This window comes from Chiroxiphia lanceolata, chromosome 11, assembly GCF_009829145.1.
Source record: "Chiroxiphia lanceolata isolate bChiLan1 chromosome 11, bChiLan1.pri, whole genome shotgun sequence".
Taxonomy (NCBI): Eukaryota; Metazoa; Chordata; class Aves; order Passeriformes; family Pipridae; genus Chiroxiphia; species Chiroxiphia lanceolata.
The window spans coordinates 10,816,023-10,839,496 of NC_045647.1; the positions used below are offsets into that span (position 1 = coordinate 10,816,023).

A 23,474-nucleotide genomic window follows, 5' to 3' on the forward strand; every position below is an offset into this window, starting at 1 on the left:
AAAGAAATCATTCCCAGCACACTTACACCGCCTGTAGTTGGGATCATCGGTCACACGGGGTCCTCCTAGCTCCGTCCTGCTCCCGTCCTCCAGCGCTTTCGGTGGGACTGGGGAGGGGTCGGGCCGTGCCTGCCGGGAGGGCCGCAGCATCGCGTCCCCGCAGCATCTCGTCCCCGCAGCATCCCGACCCCGGTCCCGGAGCGTCCCAGTCCCGGCTGTTCGGCTTTGGCACGGTCAGAGCATTTCCAGGTCCGGAAAGCTCCAGCCCGGGCTGAAAGTGTTCACTTCACAAACACAAAGTGGTCCTTTTTTTTTTCTGTTTGCACGGGCAGGTTTTGCTCTGGAAAGCGAGACGCAGGCAGGGAAGAAGCCAAGGGTATGACCTAAAAGGGTTGGACTGTGGACGTTGTTTGTTGGGTTTTTACAGAAAAAGCCCAAAAGCGGCTATTTCCAAAGGTCCTACGTGACCCAGAAGACACCTTGTTAAAGGGTATTGCCTTCAGCAGCCCGTGGCTGGGGCTGGAGGGCTGCAGTTGTTCCATACATGTGTGGTTAGGGCGCTGTTTGGGTCAATGGGTCAGGACTGATGGGGATGCCAGGAACAGGCTGCCGATCAAATGGCAAATGGTTCATGGCTGGGACCATCTCCCCATCGCCACCATTGCAGGAAAGACAAGAAACTGGCTAAAGAACAAAGCCCAGAGCTTGCTCTTCCCTCACTTTCACACCAAAGAGAGCCCAAAGGGGCTCCCAGACAGCCAGATGTTGCCTAAACACTCACAGGGAGCAGGGAGCAAGTCTATCTATCCTTGCCACTCATTGTGCCATCAGCTCTTTAGAGGTATCTGCAGGGAACAGTATTTAGGAAAAGAAAAAAAAAAAAAAGAAATCCATCCAAAAATCCGTCCCTTTATGACTCTGCATCTGACCCCAAATTATGATTCATGACCAAAAGGAATGAAAAGATCTTGTGGAGACCTGAACAATTACTCTTCCAAGCAGAGGCAGTGCTAAGCAGGGAACACGAGACTCCTGAGAAAGCAGGAGGAATGCTCTCCAAGCCTGAATGCTGCCGATGAAATTTGTTGCATCATATAATCTGTTTTTGTGCTTTGTGTTTCAGCTAGGCAGGGAGATACTAAGACAGCATGAGAAAGGCCATTTCTGCGAGATCTCTAGTCCAGATTGGGAGAATCAGTCAGACTGCCAGGATCACCAGCAGTTTCATTTGCTTTTCTTTTTCATTGTTTTGCTAAACCCAATCTCCAAATGCAGCAAGCAAGGAGGGAGTGTCAGCATGTAGGTGCCAATCAGAGGCAGAGAGGAAAAAGGTTAAGATATAACAGCTGAAAGTTGTTAGATGGAAACATTGTTTTTGAAAGAGCCTGAGAGCACTATAATTTTATAAAACCTCCCATTGTATTGCACTAATAAGTCAAGTGTTTGCAGTTGAGCCAGCAGACACACTCTACAGCATCTCTAACCAGTGTATTTATTTACAAAGGCAGTCACCGAGCCAAAGCCAAACAGAAAAGAGGGAAGACTGAAATATGGTTTTAAAGAAATACAGCTCCTTGGACTGGTTTTAATTTAAAATCCTAGGGCTAGGTTTGTCATTTTCTTTTGTGTTTCCCCCCATCCTCTCCTTTTTTAATTCAAGGAATGATTGTCCAAAGGCAGCCAGGCAAAGGGTTGTTTCCCTCTAGGTGTCTCTCTCCCTGTTTTTATCCTCAATTTTTTCTCAAATACACACACACACATGTACACATACACACAGACAAACAGACACAAACATACAGAGACACTTTTCCGTTTTTGGAGTCAGGAGAAAGCACTGTGGACCTGCTGCAAACATGTCCTCTCACTCTCTCTGGTGTATTTTGTATTCAAACTGAGAGCATGTGGAGAGAAACAAAAAAACCCTCCAGGTACTGACAGGGAGAAATGTGTGGTCAGAGTGACACGTCTCTGCCTTCTCCAGCAATGGGGGATGGTGGGGGAAGTGGGACAAGGATGGTGGAGAAAAAGGCAAAAAGAAAAGGTGGGAGCAATTTTCAACAAAAGGAAAAAGTTACATTAAATTATTGCTTTATTTCTGGTTCTATGCAAGTCTCTGACACACTCCACCCTGACCCCCAAGACACCATGTCTGCCCCTGAACAGCCCAGAAAGGAGAAAGACCTGAAGGGATCCTGCCCAAAAAAGGAGCTTTCCCAAGACTTGGATCTACAGAGGAGTCCCTTAGTTAAAAGAAAGTCCCCAACCAAGGCAAGCCCTCCTACCCAGCAGTTTCCAGTCCCACCACCATTCCCTGTAGATATTGAAGGGTGGGAGGGATAGCAAAGGAAAAACTCCAGCCTCAGTGTTTTGAGAGGTGTCCTCCCTCCAGACCATGCATGAATAAGGCATCAGGATGTGGAGCAGACCCTAGTGAGAGGGCACAGGGAAGAAGTCAACCAAGAGATGAGCACAAGGTGGGAGGAGAGGACTTGAGGCAAGATGAGAGTTATCCAGCTCTCCCTCACCTCTCCCCACCAGCCCCTGTCTCATCGGATGCGGAGGTATGAGGGGATGGAGTAATTGAAGAGCAAGTAGTCCATTTTGTATAAATTAAAAAGTTTCCTTTGGTAGAAGGGGTTAATGTCCTGGAAGAACTGGGCTGTCATGTCGTCCGTGGTCCTGGTGGTCTTGGATGAAGCTGGGAATTTGACGGTCGTGTCGGCCCCAATCAGCTGGAGGATGTAGTTGGCATCTTCGGCCAAGGTCTCATACTTGCCCACCACGTCGTAGTGGATGATGCAGGGGTGGCAGAGCGAGTGCACTCGCTCCCAGTGCTCGTTGAAGGGCCCCTCCTTCTGCGTCCGTGGATCCAGCAGGTAGTAGACGAACTCCTCAAAGCGCACGTCGTCCCCGCGCTCCAGGGCCTTGTCGCTGGGCTTCTGCCGGTGCCGCCGGATGATCTTGGTCCCGTAGTTCTTGTGGAAGGCCTGGTTGTAGCTGAGGGTGAACTTGTTGCGGTAGGCTGAGACCAGGCGCTCGAAGGGCTCCCGCACGAAGACGAACTTGAGGTAGCTGCGCAGGCGGTAGTTGATCTCGGAAACGCTGTACTCGGAGAGGGTGCGCAGGTTGGATGGGACATGGGCCTCATGGGCGGGGATTTCCAGTGGGTCCTTGTACTTGCCTTGCCCTGTCAGGACCATCATCACCCGTTTCCAGTTAGTGCAGGCCACTTTGGGCACATAGCAGTAGAGCAGCCCATGCGTGTCATCCACCACCAAATGCCGCAAGTCATCCCGCTGCAGGAGGCGCCGCTTGCGGGTGTAACGGTTGCAGACGTTGCTCAACATCTCCCGTCTCTGATGGTGAATCGCCTGCAGTGTCGACTGTTCAAACTGGGGAGAAAAAAACCAACAGAGATGGTCACCAGTTTGCCCAAGATAACTGTGGCCTACACACAAGACTTGGCCCACAATTGTCTTCATTCCTTCCCCTTTCCTGGGGTTGGCAGTCACCCATGTAGGATTTTTGGTGACAGCATTGGCTCTGAACACAACTTGATTTGGTGCATTTAATCCTTGGACAGGCTGGGGTGTAAAAGGGAGGACAAAATATGATGAAGAGCTGGGTGAAGATACAAGTTAAAGAGGGTAAGGGAAGAACAGGTGGTGCAGAGAGGGTCAATAAGGGAGCATCTTTTAAAAGCATCCCCACATGTACTGACCTAACGTGTTCTCCCTTACACCAGTCTGGGGGACATGCACGGCCCCAGGGGCAGACACTGCAGCCTGTTTGCTGGCACAGGGCCCCTCCTGGTGCTATGGGGCATTTCTGCGTTGCACTGACACCTACACCCGCGGGCTCGCTGTAACACCCCACCTAAGAGTGGCACACATGTTCAGGTATGCATGACAAAAAAGGCATGGATGTGCTGCCAAGGAAGGCAGAGGGAACTGGTCTTTAACGCTGACAGTCCAAGCCTGGGGAGTAGGTGGGGAGCTGGAGGTGAGGTGGGGTGGCAAGGGCAGGAGCAAGGGGCTGCTGCAGATGGTGGTGGGACTCTTTCTGACGGCTTTGGGTTCCTTCTACTGAGAGACTTTTTCTACACCTGCCATTCCAATGCCTCGGCTCTGGTCACAGTTTCCTTTATCACAGGAATGAGGAATTGAGACATGGTCATTTATCCCTTTTCACTCTTGCATCAAGGCCTGGTAACTGCTGCACTGGCTTCTGAGGAGCCCAGAGCCCCCTAACTGCCCAGCTGAAACCCTCCCTTCAGATTTGGGGATGTGACCTTTCCTGTCGTGGTTTTCATCAGAAATCCCAAAATGTCATTAAAGCATCTAGGGAAGGAAAACCATTTCCAGGAAGTCAGAAGAGGAAGGTCCCCTCCTCCTCCTACTCACTCACTCCCTGTTTTGCTCACAAGGCTTGGGAGGTTTTGTGTTCATCATTGCTGGGAACAGCCCTGTCCAACGCTAACGGCTCCACCACACGCCGGCCGACTCGGGATGGCTCTGACCCCGCAGGGCTCTTGCTCTGATGCTGTGCAATTACTGCCATGTTGCAAAACAACCGGGGGGGTTCCTCTTTGGGGTTATGAAGACAGTCCTGTCAGCGTCCCAGGGTGCCACAGCAAACAGCTCTGCCACCCACAGAGACAGGGCAACCTCCCGATGAGGGCAAGGGTAGGCCGTGTCCTTGGTCCCTACATCCTTGCCTCTGACAGCTGTCACTGCCTAGGCACGCCCTTTGCTAAGATTCAGCTGCATTCTCACTGCTCCCTGAGGGACTGTAAGTTGGTTTGGGAGGCACCAGAGCCTGAGAGAGGCAGGGTTTGTAAAGCTCCTTAAAGAAGTTGGGATACTGAGACAAACTGCCCAGCCTGTGGATGATCCAGCGGACTTGTCTCCTTCAGAGAGGCACTAACGCCTGGGCAAAAAGCTCCTCCTGCAAGGGATGAACCACACTCAGACCCTTTTGGATCTCATTTCCACAAAAGAAAGAACCTTGTCTGGGTCGCTGCATGGGCAGTAACCTGAGACAGGGGTAGGAGAAAGCATCCCATCCCTGCTCCTTCCAATAGGGGCATGATAAGGGAAAATGCTCAGAGGGAGGAAATGCAGGTGAACAGATGCTAACTGCCACCAAAATATGACTCTGACATTGTTAGCTACTTGGCTATGAAGAAAATACAGCACCTAGGGGGGTGATAACCATAGCTGAAGAGGCATTCTCATGGTACAACGTCTTGTGACACAGTCAAACCTTTCAACAGAAATTTCTTTTGTTTGGAGCCTCCCTGTAGCCTTTTAAAACTGGAAACTCTTTTTGCAAGGGCTTAAAAAAAAGAGGCATTTTAACAATGTGATTTTTTTTCAGGTGTTTTTCCTTACACTTGCATAATTCAAAGCTATTGGACCAGAGAGACAGACAGACAGACAGACATTGTCTGCAGGCATGGCAACAAATAAATGTGACTACTTTTCAACAGCCGCCCACTGGAATAAGTGCATGTCTTGCAGTTATTTCAGAGCAAAATTGTTCCCTTCATTTCCTTCTCTTTAAAAGCCAGGGAAATTAAGCATGACTTTTAAGGAAATAACACCATGACATTCCAGCAGCATTAAGGTTTGCCGGCAGTATGGTCGAGGAAGTCCATATCTGCCATTTTTCAGAGAGCAAACGTACTTCGGCTGCTTATAGGCACAAAAGCATCAACCTAGACAGTAACATAAAGCATCACATCTGGAGAGGAGATCCAGCTCCACCTGCATGGGGCAGTGCTGATGGGCAGTGGGGAGGCAGTGGGGATGGCAGCCCACTGCAGGGACCACCAGCATCGCCCTATGCCCTGCAGGAGATGACAGCCCCACGGACATGAGGAGATGAAGGGCACATTTGGTGGCTGGGGCATGTGGCAAGGCCCAGCCTGTTGCACCGGTTGGAGGGTGGTTTCCTGTAGGACTTCCTGCAGGGAAGCTGTGGGCGAGGATCCCTCTGCAAAGACAAGTGTGGCTGCAGGAGGGGAAAACTGCCCACCCAGAGGGGAAACGCAGCAGAAGGAAACAAACACCTTTTGCAGTTTCAACCACAAACCCCATTGTGAAGGGCAAGCAGGACACCTTCCCTGATTCCAGCTGGGATGCAAGGGCTCCCTGCTTCAAGCAGCAATCATGGCTTTTCCTGCTGCAGACCCTTGCATAGGGAGGGACCCACTAATCCCACCTGGAGGAGGGTGATCTCTGCCCAGGCTGCCAATTTTTCAGGAGATGTAGCCGGCACAACTGAGGGTGATAAACAGGCCTGAGATGTCCCAGGATTGTAAATCCCTCATGGCTGAGTACATAAAAATATATATATATAAATATTTAGATATGCATATATGTATGTGTGTGTGTATATATGCAGCACCCAACACAGAAATATCTATCAATTATTAGCTCAGAAAGGGCAGCAATGATGCTCTTTCCCTGCTATGACAGCCCAGAGTTGGCTTTGAATTCCTCAGAGGGTGAAATCTCCCAGATTTGCCCACCTATGGCTCAGCCCACTGGTAATGAAACCATTTGCCCGAGTACCAGCAAGGGCCATAAGTGGTTTGTATCAACAGTTACTCCCCAAAGCAGTGTGGTCTTGTCTTTTGGACACAGCCAGAAGTTCAGGTGTGAGGACCTTGGGGGTGGTTGATGATGGCACAGTGTCCTGCACACCAGAGGGGTGAAAGAAAGGGTCAGTGCCCAGCACTCCACTCCATCTTCACCCCACCATCTCCATCTCCCCTTCCCCTTACCTGGTAACTCTCATACAGGGCCTGGAGTGGGCTGCGACCGGCCTTCCCCTGCCAGGTGGATCTCATAGCTCCGTCTTCTGAGGCTGGAAAAGGAGTGAGAAAAATTAGAGGGGTTGGAAGAGTCTGCTTCCCTCACCTTCTCTGGAGATGCTCAAGCTGGAATAAGGCAACATCTCCTGAGAAGAGACAAATCCACCTGGTTCTGAAAGCAATGTTCAAGCAATGCTTGTCCCTCCCTCTTACATTTTAACAAAATCTGCAGCTACGATTCAAAAGATCCAGACCTAATCTTTAACAAATAAAAGACCATAAATAAAGATTACATCTTGTTACAATTTCAAGAGCAATTGGGAACAGTTTGATCCATATGCATTTGGGAAATGCCCCTGTGTGCAGGCTGTATTGTTGAGGGAATGACCCAGGAGGAGATAAGACCTCGGTCAGCATTGCCACAGCCCTGTGAGGGATGAGATGGCATCTGTGCTTGGCAGAGGGAAGGGGCAGATCCACCACCAGCAGCTCTGTGCTGAGCCCCCCCAGGCTCAGAGTTTGCACTTCCAGGCTCAGAGACGTGGACAGTAATAGAGAAATTGGTCAGGTGCTTTGTCTGACTAGTAAATCAATTTAAGTTCATTTTTGCTATTTATTTTTTTCTTCCCTTCTAAATCAGCACCATCTCCTCTGGTGTTTGAAGCTGAAGATAGCCACCCAAGCAGTCATTGCCCCTTCCCTGCCCTGCAGATTGTCCGGTTTCACTTCAGAGGTTGATTTGCAGCAGCACCAAACCCAAAGTTGGATCTGGCCAGGTATGAATGTGGCACCGGACACTCAGTTGGTGATAGCTGCTCCAGCTCTCATGCTCATAAATTATGTAGGGATGCAACCACCTTCCAGGCTATGAAGCATCTGCTTCAGCTGCCATTCCTTGGCCCTAGAGACCTGTTTCCAGCACAGCATGAGCAGAACCATGTGGCCTGGATATCCCAAACCTAATGCAGGGAGCCAGCCATGGGAGGAGCACAGGTTCTCGCTTGCAGTAATACCTTCAAGCAGCTGTCCCACAACTCACTCTGCTTTGTGTCTCTGACCCTCCCTGTTAGCAGAGGATGTCACAAGAGTTTTCACATGAGGTTTCTAACCATGGGTGTTGTGCAGGCCTAGAATTGGTTTCCACAGAAGAAATCACACTCGTGAGTTTTGAAAAGAAAAAGATGTTATTTCTGAAGGGGATGATAGGAACCAATGTTCAGGAGATTGTGGCCTGGGAGGCTCTTCCAGTCCTCCAAGTTCCTGGGAAAAGCATGTGACACAAGCCATTTCTAGCAACATGAAGGTTTCTAATAGAGAGTTTTTGCCTGACAGTTTGAGGCTCTGGATCTTTTTGTTCACTGACCATCACCAAACAAAACCAAATTTGTTATACAAGCCCCATATGGCATCTGTATAACCAAAATAACCAGTAGGAAAAATCCAGATCGCATCTCCATTTTCATGTGCTTGTATTTTGCTTAAACGAAAACTGCTCCAAAGCACGAAGTAACCAGGATCTAAGCTAAAGATTATTCATTCCTGGAGCTGCAATTAAGAGGAAGTGACTGCCTGACCTCACAAGATTTCATCAGCAGTGCCTGAATGCTTGTGCGTCCGTGGGAAATGACACTTCCTGCAGGACTGGACTGATCAAGATGTGACTCAACGAGAAGTTACAGTTTCTTCCTCAATACCCTGTATCAGTTACCCCACAGGAGGGTGAAATGGCATCTATGCTAATGAGAGATAAGCAGAAAATCTAACGTACAGTGCTGGGCTGAGATGCTTGTCCCAGAGGGGCCTCGTTTCACATTTCCAGGCTCAGCCCTCTGCAAATGACAGGGAATGAGATCAGCCCTGAAAACTCAACTTGCTGCAGCTCAAATCTGCGAGCAGAGACCATTAAACTTGAGTCTCTTTCCTGTCTGGGCCTGATAAACTCCCGTTCGATGTAGGAGAGTGACCCCACTGTGGGCTGTCTGCAGTGCCCTGCACTGCAGCAGACACTGGTCCTATATTTAGTAAAAACAATGCAGAGGTGTTTGTTTTCAAGATTAACACGTGCATCAACCAGAACCTTTCTCACTAGGACAGAAGCAAACCCTGGGTGGTTCAGGCTGACTTAAAGCTGCTAGAAATGCAAATAGCTTGTGCTGGTGCTGTGCAAGGGGGTGGGGAAACGTCCCAGGGAAAGGCTTTGGTGCCTGGTGCAGCGTCAGGTCACGGCCCTGGAGGAACACTGGCTCGGCAGGAGGCTGTTTGGGCTGAACAAAAGGCAAATCTGCAGTAGAGCAGGGAAGGCAGCAGAGGTTGGGCAGGTCACATCCATGCTCTGACCTTTCAGTCCTCTTTTTTTCAGAGGAACGAGCCTGGCCAGCGGCTGCTGCACCTTGCAGGACTTGCCAATAGCCCCAGCAGAAATGCTCCAAAATAGATTTCCTCCAGGCTTTCCCCAGCGCAAGAACTGTTAGAGAACGAGGTGTCTTCTCTGGTTAGCAGCAAACCCCCTGGGATCCCTGCTATGCTCTTGCTGCACAGAGTTCCAGAACAAAAGGGAAAAAGGAAAAAAAAAAAAAAGGAAAAATCCCCTGTCAGGCTGCTCCCGTGCAGCTGGAGGAGGCCTGGAGTGCTGAGCTGGCGGGGGGAAGATGCCAGTACTCCACACTCACTGCATCCTGATGTGCACTCCAAAGCGATGACACCATCCCTGCCGGGGCACTGCCAAACCCTTCAGAGTGTCTGGCCCAGTGGCAGGATTTTACAAGGCTCCACTGTAGAAAGTCTCCCCCCTCAGAAACTGTCTGCTCTCACTACACACAGCATCCCAAGGAGAAAAGCAAATGGGATCCTGGCTGGGCCACAGTGATGACTTTTGAAGCCAGTGTTAAGCACCACGGCAGATTGGGAGATGCAGCTGCAGCCCAGCACAGCTCCATGAGGCACCGATGCATGGGAGGGCAGCAGCTGGTGTGTATGTGTGTCCCATGGGACCAGAGTGTCCATTCTCTGCAGGGCTGGGTCAGAGTGGCTGCAGGTGCCTGTGGCCAGCAGCATGTGCATGAACAGCGAAAAGCCCAGGCTGCCTGTGCTCAAAGCATCCCAAAAATATGTGGGATGACCTGGCAGAGCTACACTGGCCATCACAGTGGTAAGCAGGCCAGGGCTGCTGCAATCCTCTTGAGCCAGTAGCGGGCTGTAGATGGTAATTTAGCAGAGTCCAGCCCCACTAAGATCAAGCTTTGTCATCTAACACAGATCTGCCCCATGACCCCAAGATGTGATCATCTCTTACTCACCATCTTTCAGCCCTGACACCTGTAACATCACTGCTCATGCACTCCCCTGCCGGTCCTCCCCTGTCACCAGACCTCAGGTCCTCATCATGCAGCTCTATGAACACAGCTCAGGCCTAAGCTGAACACAAACCCCCACTTCCCCAGCTGCCTCGTCCCAACCACCTTATCACTCAAAAAAAAATCCCACAGCTTGTTCCCATTCTGGGGTTTCTCCCTATTTTGGGACTCCAGTTTGGGAAGGCCAAGGAATACTGAAATAAATGACAGTGTTGAGGAGGGAGTATCATCTGAGTAAATCAATGGTTTGTGCTGCATTTTGGCACCATGGCCTTGAGTACAGCAGGATATTCCATCATGGAGGAGCTGCCAAGATCTTCACATCCTGGCTTTTCTCCTGACTTTACAGCTTGTTACTGAGGTTCCCAGATTCCACCACATGCAGTGGTAATGCTTGGAAATTTAGCATTGCCACAATTGCATCTGAAAGCAGCGACGTTGCTTAGCCAAGGCATATCAACTTTCTCAAGGGGAAAAAATATCAACCCTTGACAGCTGCTGGATCACTATTTGGGTAAGAAGTATCAAAACAGTGTATATCTGTGATGCAAATCCAAAATGTTTTTCACTGAGACGAGCAGAAGGAAGTATCACATTTGTCCTTTGCATCTTCAAAGTGTGAGACAAGGGAATAGCAGTGATGCAGAGCAAGAGAGCAAAATTCCCATGCTAAGAGACCCTGACCAGAAATCACCAAATGAGATGAGCTCAGCTGAAAGGGAGTTCAGGCACATTTTTGAGTCTCCTGTGCAACACATGCTTTCAGACTTTCCTTTGGAGCTCAAAAAGGCATCATGCTCCCTCCCTCCTTTCCCCCTGCAGCCCAGACTTTAGTGCTGTGCCATCACAACTGAAATTATTATCTTGCAGCGTGACATCAACGCAGCAGCAGGATCTGAGGTTTCAGTGACTTGCCAGCTCTCACTGGAAAAGGGAACAGATTTTAAAGCTGTGACTATTTAGGTGTACTAGCTGATTACAAAGACAGCCAGACATGTGTGAGGTGAGGAAGGACTGGATCATGCCCATTCCAGACCTCTGGAAGCACCAGTGAAAGAATTTGCTGTTTTGGCTGCAGAGACCCTTAAGAAAGGAGGGAGGTTCTTTCTCTGCAACCACAACAGCAAATCCAGTGCTTGAGCTGAAAAGTTTGGCCAGGAGACAGGATTCAGGCAGCGACAAGCCTGCTAGGCTGACATCAGCATTACTCAGGCTTTAGAAAATAGTCTGAAGGAAAGAAAACAAATACAAGATGTGGGTGCAACTGAAAAATAAATAAACATGGCACTTACCAAGCACAGCTCATACCCAGGCAACCTCGCCTGTGAATAAAATAAGCCATTTCTGTAGATCAAGCCTATGTATCAGATCTTCACCCAGATAAACATAGCACATGAGATAAGACACACCACAGGAAACAAGTACTTCAGTGGAAGATAAAGTTTAAAAGGAGAACTGTAAAGGACATGAGCAACTAGAAAGCAGGTGGCACTTAAATGAGAAATACTGGGCAGAGGGCAGATTTCTAGTAAAATATCTCCCAGATCGGCTTTGGGATTAATACTTTGGGAAGGACTTGACATAAAAATAGAAAGATACTGATGACAGACAAAGCATTGAGAAAGGTTGCCATGGCAAGGAGAGACTGAAACACCAACAGGGAAAGTTCGTCCTGGACCAGGGGAGTGGAAATTTAACAGGATTTAATTTCACAATGTTGGAATTCAGCCGTGTCTTCTACTTTGCTGCTGGAAGTGGCAGGAGGTCCCAGGTGCATTAGTTCTGGGCTATCAGCTGCCAGCGTGACAGTCATAAAAAAAAGGCAAATGAAGTCCTGAAACATATCAGGTGAGGTATTTGCCATAGCAGCAAAAAAAGCATGAGTACTATTATCCATAGCATTGGTGACCCTCACCTGCTGTGCACTGCCAGCTCTGCTCTCCTGGGACAAAGGCAGATCCAAAGCTGCTGACAAGGTGCCAGGTGATCCCAGGACTTGCTGCCCCACGGGAGGCTGCAAGGGCTGGATGTGTGTATGAGACGTGATTATACCCTGGGAACAGGCCAGCAGAGAGTAATGGGAGGTGTTTCACACACAGGACATCTTCATGCCCACTTACTCAAGCACCAGGTAGGAATAGGTTTGGAAAACTCAGATCAGAGGGATCCAGTGGCCAAGACAAAACAAGGAGGCATCCCAACTCATTTTGGGCTGGAGGATGAAGATTTCAGGCATTTTCCAGGCTGGACACCAGGGCCATGAGGAGCCAAAAACTCCACTTGTGGTCTCCAATACAAAACACTGGAGAGGGTTAAAACCTGGAGGAGATTCAGTGGTGTCCAGCCAAGGGAAGTGAAGAGACAGCACATGTGCTTACACATGAGCAGGCACCCCAGAGGCCCTGAGGAGCTAATCCTGACCCCACCGCTGCCTCCCGCTGCTGTCTCACAGCCCCGGCTTCGCTTCCTGTTGTGTCTGTGCAAAATCTAAAAAAACAGAAAAAATGATTGTAGTGCCTGAAATGATCACTGTTAATTACAGCCTGTAACTGCCAATGGGTGAGTGGGATAGGTGCTTCTTTGTTCTGTAGGAAGACTCATTTCTCAGGGCAGACCCTCTTGGAAGGGGATGTTCTCTCTCAGACCAAAAAAACGCTCCGAACTCAGAGGAGGTGCTATTATTGATGAATTCTGAAAGGAACATAGGAAAAGATATTAGTGATAGGAACTGTCTGCCTAGAACACATGGCATGTGTGCAGCTGAACTGCATTCATGGGAGAAGGAAGAGTTTACAGTGGGAAACAAATTATTATATTACCCCTTTTTATCAGAAAGGGAAACAACACCCAGAGGTCTATGAAGTAAAGGGTTTAGCACTTGCTTTAAGTCAGTCACTAGAAGAGCCAGAAATTAGGACCTGAATCTCTTTGTGGGCACAGCAATGAGCTTCTCCAGACCTTGCTGACTCCTCTCCAGCACCTGTCTCAGGCGATGAGTGAGTGTTTCAGCCACAGCAGTGATGGCTCACTCATTCCTGACTGCAGAAACTCAGCTCTGCTTCATGAAGAGTCTCCTCACTATTAAAATAATGCACCCAAGAGACACAGAGAAGGATCCTGCCATCTAATTTATGAGAGGTTATTGTGACTGTTAGTCGAAGCCAAACCCAAGTTGCAGCCACTGGCTGCTGAATCTGTCCAATTTTCGATTTTAACATCCAAGCAGAACAAAAAAAAAAAAAGAGAAGGAAAAAGAAAATAGAGCTTGGCAGCAGCAGTGATAGATCCAGACAGTTCCTTCAGTCTGAGCTCAGTTTTCCCTCCTGCTTTGATAGCAAAGCCTAGGACATGCAGCTGGACACAACAACTGCATGAGGATGGTCCAGGGCACGGCAGCCAAGAAATCCCACATGGAACCACAGTCCTGGGCAGTGGCCAATGGTCCACGTGAAAAGTCCTGCTTGGAGAGAATCAGAGCTATTGGGTCAAACAACACCATCTCAAGAAAGCAGTCTAATTCTAGGAAGGTCTGGCTTTTATGCTCCTAATGGTGGAGAATATATTTCCTTAATTTCTACCTAAGCACAAGGTCTGATTGTTGTTTGTCGGTTTTGTTGTGTTTGTTTTTTTTTTAATGATAGCTACTTTTTAAAACAAGGGTGATGTGGGAATCCAAACACCAAGATTCCACAGAGAACTCCAGATACACTGCCTTAACGCTGCGGAAAGCAGTGACCTCTCTTTGTGTAAAAGATGACCAAATAAGTGACTATTTGGTTTCTCACATGCTACACTTGGCTGTGAAGACCTGTGGTAATTTTGTCATTCACAGAGCTAAGGAAGAATCTCCGAGAATTAAAACCAAAGCTCATTCCTATTTTAATTCTTACTCAGAGGTTTTGATTTGGAAATGGAAATTTTTGGCTCCAAAATCAAATTAAATTTTTGGCTTCAAAGAGGCAATCAAGTCTCCTTAGATTCTCGTGACTGCTGATTCTTACTGCATTTAGAAAGTCAAGGATACAAACAAAAGAGGCTGAATTAAAATGCTTAAAAAAGGAAAAGAAATCTAACAGAGCCACATGATTGATTTGCTTAAATGCATCCTTCAGCTTTGTAAATTCAGACACAAACACCTCCACCAGGGAGCTGCAAGTGTAAGGAGGTGTAAGTGCAAAGGCTCATCCGGGTGTTTGCACCCAGAATGCTCAGATGTAGTGGGCAGCATCCATGCCCCATTCTGGCAGGCAAATTGGCAGCAGAGCACATACACGAGTAAGAATTTTGGGGAGAGAGAACATGTTATGGGGAACAGCAATATTCAGAGAAGCACAAGCAATGGCAAGAAGTAACCAGCCCTGTGGAGAACAACCAGAAGAGATGTTTTCCAGTCTTTTCCCCCTGCCTCTCCCATGCAAAGTACTGCTCCCCAAGAAGAGGAAAGCTCAGATATCAACCTGTGACAGCCCCCACCCTGCACAGCTTCCACATGGCAGTGAACAGATCCCTTAGGAGCAATCGCTGTGCTTGACCTCTTTTGTTCATCCTGGGGCTGCCAGCAGGAGTGATGGAGGGGAGCTGGCATCAACTCACAAACTACGTAACTCTAACATTTACAATACAAACATGCATTTCTTGTTCCAGACTAACATTCTCTGCAACTCAGGAAATGCCCCTGTGGCCCTTCCCACTTTTGCTCCTCTTGTCACGGTGTTTTTCTCTCCAGTTATGGCTTGTTCAGTGTGTTCTGCTTCATGACAATGTCCTCTTGCAGAAGCTCAGCACAAGCACAGGGAATCACCTGTTCCCATCAGCAAGTGAGCAGTGGGTGGCTCTCCTGTGCAGGAGGTTGTGTGGACACAGGTAACAGGTTGCCACCTAACACAGCCCTGTGCGGTGTGGTCACAGGCAGACCCACCGCTGGCTGCCTCCAGTATTTTCCTGGCTGATGAACAAGCCAGCAATGCATAATCCAGGCTATCCCTGAAAGCCCGCCCTCAGCTCTGCAGGCCAAGCCTCAGTGAGGGCTGGCTGCTCTGCATGACTCTCTGCTGAGGTAGAGGCGGCACAGAGTCTGTTGGAGATGTCTGTCTCGGCTCACTTGTTAGGGAAAGGGAATAATTCTCCGTTCTCCATCAGACCTTTCCCCTGCCAGCTCCTCCTGCTGCCTTACAGCAGACAGACAACCTGGAGCATCCTGGGGAGCAGCAGGGACCTTCGCCTCACTTGCTCCAGAGTGTTTTCAGACATTGGAGCAGAGCAAGGGGCAGGACACCGCTGAGCTGACTAGCTATGGATGGCTGAAAGAACTGCACAGGAGCCCATGCATTCACACCAGGACCCAATTAAGGTCCTGATCCTGTACAACTCTAGCTGGAAGAATGGGCAGTGGGAGCTCCAGGACCTCCAAGGGGAACCCAAGGTCTGCAGCTGGTTATACCCCTGCAAGTGTCCTTCCCAGATGGAAGGACAATGTAGCTGGCTACATTAGCCAGGCTAATGTAGCTTATCAGAAGGGCAGGACTGTCACCTTTGGGATTCTGCTTCCTTGAGCAGATCAGCAGGTAGGCACATCCCTGTGCCCTGCAAAACTATCCATCACATGATTTAGCGGCATTGCTCCATGTCACCAGCTGAGCCACAACCCTCAGGCATTGGCACAGCACCAGGAAGCTCAGCTGTCCCTCTGAAATCACTGGATAAATGTCTTTTCACCAGCACCGCCTCCTAACTCTCAGGATAAGAAACTGCCTCAGGTAGGTCGTGTTTGGGTCATACAACTCTATTTTCAAGCATAGCCACCACCTCGATGTTGTCGGCCTGCTTATAACCCATGGCAAAGCCCCATCTCCAGCCAGATGTCACCTCTCACAAGGACAGCCCCCAGAAGTACAGACAACCAAAATATGTCTGTTCTCACAGGGTTGGGGAGCAAAACATACATATAAACCTGAAGCTCATCTGCTTGTCCATCAGAGGGCTTAACAAAGGGTATTTAATTTCTCTTACCACTACAAGACTGCTGCTATGAGTTTGTATAAGGCACTTCCCAAACAGAACCCACATGACACAGTGGGCTGGAAAACACAGATCTGATCACTTTGGGACTGAGCAACAGATCACTGGATGTTTTGGTTCAGGTGGTCCAGCACACCCTTGTTTAAAGGCCCTGCTGAATCAGCCAAATGCAGGATTGCGCCCAGAGAGACCCTGGTACCATCAGCCCAGCCTGAGGGGACTGCTCCCCATGGGAAGGCAGAAGGTCCCCTTTGGTGGTTCACATGGTCCTGACTTAACGATGTTTCATTCAGCAGAAATTAAACCGAGTGACTTGAACTTGGCTGGATCAGACAGAATCGAGTCCCAGCAGCATGGGGATGCTTGAAAGCTTAGCTCAGGCTTTTTTCCCAGCGCTGCACATTTTCTCCCATCCCCCCCTAGACCTTTTGAAACAGCCAAACCAAGTAATTAACCCCCCCCTTCCCCGCCTCCCCTCACCTCCCAGCACTTAGAAACTGTGGAGAACTAAACAGAGATGTGTTGGGAGAAGGTTACCCACAAAGCTAAGGGAAAAACCACAAGCAAAGCAGCTCGGGGCAAACCTGAGTGGGGCAAGACAGGACGTGCACATGAGGAGGTTTACACAGAGAACCAGCCCACGTACAACAGGCACAATGAGCTGCAGCAGTGAAAGACAAATCATCTCTCCCATCAGCTTGGATGGGTGAACCTGCACATGTTTGCATATGGGAGAAGGTGGTTTTGCAGCACCACAGGCACTTGGGGTCACTTAGAAGTGATGTTTTAGCCATCATAATAAAGTACCATTTCAGGGCAAGATGATGGAGGGATGCAGAAGAGGCATGAAGGCTGCACAATGGTCCACCATCTTCCTCTTCTCCAGTACCTGGTTAAAATATATTCCATTGCTGTGGAGCCAATGGAGGGGTCCTACCAGCCTCTATCATGCAGACCTTCCTTCCCTGAAAATCTCTCCCTTTTCCCCAAATGACTCTTGTTCTTCTGGGAAGCTACTTGAGGCCAACTCCAAGCAGCCAGAGATGGCTCCAGAAGGGTGACAGGGCACCCAATCCCCTGAACCTATTTTCACCCCACACCTCTGCCGACAAAGCACCCCCAATAACTCCTTCCCAGCCATGTTCCTCAGAAGAGGCTCCACGGGAAGTGAAGTGACACAGTTCATTTCTGAGGAGGCACATCTGTACAAACCTCTTAGCCAAGAGGGAAAGGGGGATTTTCCAAACTCCTTCCACCAAATGCATATGCTAAATAGCTACTATCCCCTGGGACAAACCCTTCTGCAGTGTTTTCTGCCCCAAGCCACACAGTTCCTACACACACAGAGATGTGGAGGTATTTGGGATCCCCAGAGCTCACCATTACAAGATGTGCACGGGCAAGATGTCCAAGACTACTTCCTCTGGGAAGCAGGTGAAAGGAGGTGTCGCGTCCTAAAAATAATACCTTTTTTTTCAGCAATCACTCCCTTGTAGCTTCTTCAGAGTCCCAGGGCTGTGTGGGACAACTGGGTGGTAACGGCAGCCAGGCTCCCTGGCACTGATGACATTCTTCCTCTAGCCAAGAAACACACTCCAAAAGGGGACAATGAGTCACTGTTTTACATGGGATAACTCAGACAGACCGCACCGCCTTTAACAGGAAAAGTCATTCACTCCTCCAGGGATGTGCCCTGCTGGCTGGAAGGCAGCAGTCCATGGGCAAGAGAGGTACAAGGGGAGTGCTGCCTCCAGGAAATGTCAATGCAGGGTGTGGAAGAAGGTCCTAAGCTATTCTCTATGGGAAGTCATGGATGGGAAGAGCCACGCAGAGGGGTGAGTACATGTCCTGCTCTAGTTCCAGCCAGACAGGGAACAGTCAGGCCTGCCAGAAGCAGCAGTGGCTGTGGTGAATGTCTGGGGGTGGAAACGCATGGCCCCAGGGAACTGAAGCAGGACCAAAAATCCAAGCACTCCTGCCTCCACCTGTGTGTAAGATCCCTGACATCTGTGCACAGTAATCCACTGCCTGCATCCCTGTACCTGGGGCTCATGGGGCTGGAGTGCCTCTGGCATGCTGCACAGGGGGATGGAGAAGCAGCAGAGCTGCATCACTGCTCTGATATTGGGGCACTTATCCCCCTCACACAGTGCATATTACTCGCAGCACAGAGCCCTCACACAGAAATCTGAGGGTAGACAGGCGTATGGAGAGCCCAGGAGCCCCAGGCATATTAAATGCTCTCACACGGTTTCCAGCCCAAAAAAGGCAGATGGATGTACCCTGCTTCCTTGATGTGGGGTTGCAGTGTCCCTTGTTCACGATTGTCACCTACCCATAACCATTTCTATGCTCAATGGCTCACACCAGATGCAATAAAACTGCAGATGGCACACATGGGGCACTGGCCTCCAGCATAAAGTGCCACTGGCACCAAGCGCCACCAGACTTCTCTGGATCCAGCTCAACATAACCACATTGACTTTCATTGGAAAATGCCTCAGCCCAGCCTCTCAAGTGCTGTGGCAACCTTTGTAGGGCAGGCAGTGCCCGTGTGCCAAGAACAGCGACAGATGCCTCCTGACCAGCTGGTGAGACAGGCAGCAGCCTCGCAGCTGACCTGACCTCCTTCCCAGACACAGTCTGGCACTGTCCTCCTTGTCACCAACTTTTCAGTATCTTCTCTTCTAGCTTGAACATGTCCTGACCAAGATCCTTGCCAAGAATCACATCCGAAGTGAGCCTTGTGACAGGTCACATATGAGGCTGGCATAGCCACTACTACAGAAACGTGACAATTAGACCTATTTCACATCACCACTCCCTCCTCCCCCGAAAGGATCCAGAAAACATTTCTCCACGGGGCAACTTCTCCATTCTCACTCCTCAGGGTCTGCTGTGCCTTTGGCACAGTTCAGGGCTGGAAACAGGACGCTGGGTGAGATCAACCCCTGCTGCACCACAGCCTGTGTGTCCTATTCAGCACCACGTGGGATGTGGGATGGGAGGGAGGCAGCAGTCCAATGTTCAGAGCTCTCTGGATATTTCTCCAAACCACTAAAAAAGAGGGATCTCTGCTGAAAGTGCTCAAAAGAAACATAGCACACATTGCTGACAATATAATCTGTACTGTCCACTTCTATTAACGCTCTTACAGGTTTAGCAGCAACTGGAAGGCATGGAGCTGACTTTTCACCATCTGAGGCGTGCAAACACTTCCAGATGAGCAAAACCAGTGTGACCCTGCATCCCCCACCAGTGCCCTTCAGAGGGGCACTTCCCAGCAGGCTGCTGGAGCACTTGCCTGGCAAAAGAGACAATGGAGTCATTCGTGTGTGTTTTGCTCCACGTGGCTGGCCAACAAACCCATCCCACAGAGCTTCATATTTGCAGTGCACACTCAGCATTCTGCAGTTAGCAGGGGCTGAGAGACAATTCAGAGCTGATGATTTGCAGCCAACTCTGCTTCCATCTGCTGTACGCCACGGCTCAGACAGCAGTCACAGAGGTGGCTGCGAGGTTTGAGAGGGTGTCATCAGATGTATGTTTTTTTAAGCTGCTACAAAAAGAACATTAAACTCCTGACATGAGATGGGGTCTGAACATCCTGCACAAGTTTAGATTTCTACTACATGTTATGCACACTGGGTAGGAAAATAATTATCTTTCTAACTTTTTTTTTTTGCCTTTTTTTTTTTTTCCCCCTTAAGAGAAGGCTGCTCAGCCTTTAACTGCCTGGAAGAGATTTCTGAAACCTGAAATCCCTGCTCTGTCCATGCTTCAGCCAGATGACTACTGTTTAGGGAGTGCTGACTGTATGCAAGCCAACGCAGGGACTGGCAGCCGCTGGTTCAAGAAGTGACTGTGATTCAGAGATCTGGCTTCTGGACATGATTTAAAACCACTTGAGCATTACTCCTGATGTTCAAGATCCTGAGAGGTTTACTTAGGAAGAAGTTATTGCCATTTCCATTAGGAAGATATTAAAATTACATAAGGAAACTCCTTGTTTTCTATAAAGCTTCAGTAAAGCTGTTTCCTCTCTTGACTCCTGCTTTCTCACACAGCTTACTTTGCCTTTACATTTCTAAAGATAATTTTTCTTCATTTTTCGTCAATGATACCTCTTTGACCATCACAGTGTCACCAGCCATACCCGGGCACAGGGGCTGGCACAGCTGGCCCTTGGCTGTGTGGCTCCCTCCTCCACAGAGGTGGGGATGGCTCAGGCTCTGTTTTCCAAGGAAGGTCTTCTTATTCCCATTTAGTCAACTTGAGTCAAGGATCAGCCAGGGAAACTCTAATCAAGTGATGGAAAATGGTGACAGTTATAGGATTAGCTTGCAATAAATCATGCAGAAAGGGAAAGAAAGAATCCAGCTGCTTCCAGGAAGCTGCCAAATACCCCAGCATCGTCTGTGGGGATCATATTAGGAACAGAGCCAACAGCAGCTGGTCTGGACACTCCATCCCATTCAGTGGTTCTTCCTAAACCCTCATGTCTTCTCGGCAGCAGGAGGCTCTAGTCACCTGCTATCAGCCTGAGGCAGATGCCAGGAAGGTTTAATAAAAGGATCACAGGCATCAGAGGTGGAGGGATGTATTTTGCTGGGGCAACGTCCCTAGCTCTCTGCTGTCACAGGACTGCAATTAAGAGTTTTATAGGAAACCAAAAATTAATAATATCCAGCAAGAATACGGTCTCTGTGAGCAAATAAAGTACCTGTGCATAAGTACTATACAATCTTCTGTTTCCAAATGGTTAACTCCTCATATAAGCCAAGCTAGAAGCTTTCCAAGAGCAATTTCTCTTCCCCATTATGCCTGTCGCTCTCCTGGTCCCACTTGGCTGCTTGCATTTATAATGCAAGCCTGGGCTGCCAGCAGTTCCATTCCTTGTCAGTAAACTCCTCCTCTGCAGCCTGCTACCCACAGGAACTGCAGAAGAAGGGTTTGCACTGGCAGTGCCAAGGCAGGGGTCCTTGCCGGGGTGCACAGGGGCTGATTTTCCATGGGCAAGGCTGCACCAGAGACCCACCTCTCCCTGCACACACACACACGAGGTGGTTGTGTCCATACCCCCTCAGGCTCTCATCACTGGGCAGGCTCAGGCAATCCACAGCTGCTCACACAGCACCATGGACCTACCAAGCCAAGAGACCATCTGCACCAGCCTGCTGCCTTCTGCTCGGCTGCTGAGGCCACGGTAGGCCAGGGTGCGGGGGACCAGGCTGGACTTGCTTAAAACCTGCCCACAGTCGGGTCTGGTCTGGGCAGATGCTGTTTGTGCCCTCTGCACACAGGCTACCTGCACACATACAACAAAGAGAAGTCTTGCTGAGTAGGTTTCAAGCCATCTTGTCAGTGCTGTGCATCTGGGATTGATGAAAGCCTCAACAAGCAGATCTTGGAAAAAATGCACACTCAGCAAACCCTTCCCAACACAGCACCTTGCACACAGCCATCCCTCCCTGGCTTTGCTTCATGGCTCTCACCTCTCTGCTCCGTGCAGAGGCAGCTGAGGGTCTATGTCCTGCCTTTCTAAATGAGAGCAGGTGAGACTCATTGTCACAAGATACAGCCCAAGAGGCTTTTACAATGTGTCGAAGAGATGCATGAGCTTGCAGAGGAGGACAGGAGCTAATTACAGCCCGCTGGAGATTAGGGAGAACCACCTCCAGCACATAAGGTCCCAACACCTAGCCCCTTGTGCCTACTTCTGCTGCATTTAGCAGTGGCCATTGCCTGAGGCCACCAAAGCCCTTCTCCCTAGCCAGCATATTCAACAGAGGTGACAAACATCTCCAGTGCCATCAAAGCACTGAGACACAAGAGATTCAACACCACTGGAAGCAGCTTTCAGAGTGGCTGTTGGATTTAACTCTCTGTTGCCAGTCCAGCCCTGAGAGTGGCTGTTAACAGCAGGTGCTCTGAAGATATCTTTCCTTTTTACAGGGAATGAGCAAGCTCTGATGGAGACCTCATGAAGAAGAGAACTATGAGGCTTGCAGCTACACCACCCAGCAGCATCGGTAGGTGCAAAACTCCACGAGTGTCAAGTCAGCCTTGTTTCAGTCTCACAGTGCCTGTGTCTACTGATCCCATCAAGCTACAGGGAAATCAATCTCCCTGATACTGCCAGAAGTAAACTTGGAAAAGACCCAGCTGTGAATATGCTACCCCTGCACCCTTGCCAAAAGGAAGGGCCTGGCTCTGTGCAGGGCTGAACTTGCTGCCTCTTCCTGCCATGGGGAAATCTGGCTGTGCAGAGATGCTCCCTGTGGCCAGACAAGGTAGGCAGAGCCACACACTTGTACAAATGGGGATGGGGAATTGCTGAGAAGCTTCTAACTTCCAGTTAGTTGCTGATTTCCCAGGTCCCTGCCTTGAGGAAAGCCCTCTGGAACAGGGCAGCCAGCCCCAGAGACACCCATGCCCAGTGGCTCCAAACAAACATCACCTTTGAACATCATGTCAATATTACCCACCTTCCTGCAAGGTCAGTGAAGCAACATCTGGCCAGAGAGCAGGCTTGGATCGGGTTCCACATCAGCACTGAGGCTGCAAATTCACAGGGAGAGAGAGCACTTCAAGGGACGCCTCAAACCTGCTGCTGCTGCTCCCTCCCTGGAAGAGCTGGGAAAGCAGCCAGGAGATGGAGGGCTATAAATCAAGTGGCATTTACATGGAGAAGGAAAAGCTGTGAGCACTGTTGTGACAGGAGGCCAGGACTCATGGCCTTGGTGTCCCTCCATACAACAGGTGACAAAGCTGATGGGAAGGGACCCATGGGCCATGACATGCCCTGTGCACTGATGAATATCCAAAACATTCAATGGCACATCTCCACACACAAGTACCATGGGTAGAGATGCCAGCACCTGCCCATCTGCCATGCCCAGGCTAGAGGCTTGCTGATCTGTCACTTGAGCCACTGCAGAGACAGCAACACCTTCACAGGCTCTTCTGGGGAGAAAGCAGCTTCAAGTCTCATTGGATAATGCTCTGAGGGAGTCTATGAAAATTAGGTCCAATTATGAAAAAGCTGGATCTCACCAGAATCAGGAATTTCTTCATCACAGCAGGTCTCAGCACCCATGCTCAGCACAGTTTGTGTACACGGCCACATAACAGACTCATCCGAGCACGACACCAGGCACAGATCTGGGGCAGTGTGGTTTGCAGCATCCCCCAGCTGCAGAAACAGCTTCACAGTATGACACACCATCAGGCAGAGCAGGGAACACTGAATGCCTTTGTCATGCATAGCCCCAGTGTATCAT

The 23,474-nt window shown here is 49.5% G+C and overlaps 1 protein-coding gene across 2 annotated transcripts in view; it reads right to left on the reverse strand.

Annotated features, from left to right (window-relative positions):
- Nucleotides 1-2,071: 2,071 nt before the first annotated feature.
- The window catches only part of CHST13 (carbohydrate sulfotransferase 13), a 30,614-nt gene continuing 9,211 nt past the window's right edge, over nucleotides 2,072-23,474 (reverse strand). Inside the window, exons 1-3 of one of the 2 annotated variants that reach the window (XM_032698782.1) lie at nucleotides 22,680-22,700; nucleotides 6,791-6,873; nucleotides 2,072-3,392 (exon numbers count right to left, since the gene is read on the reverse strand). In XM_032698782.1, coding sequence (XP_032554673.1) covers nucleotides 2,547-3,392; nucleotides 6,791-6,856 — 912 coding nt within the window. In that variant the 5' untranslated portion in view covers nucleotides 6,857-6,873; nucleotides 22,680-22,700 and the 3' untranslated portion in view covers nucleotides 2,072-2,546. Of the gene's footprint in view, nucleotides 3,393-6,790; nucleotides 6,874-22,679; nucleotides 22,701-23,474 lie in introns of those variants that run through there. The other variant, XM_032698781.1, reaches the window with a different exon arrangement.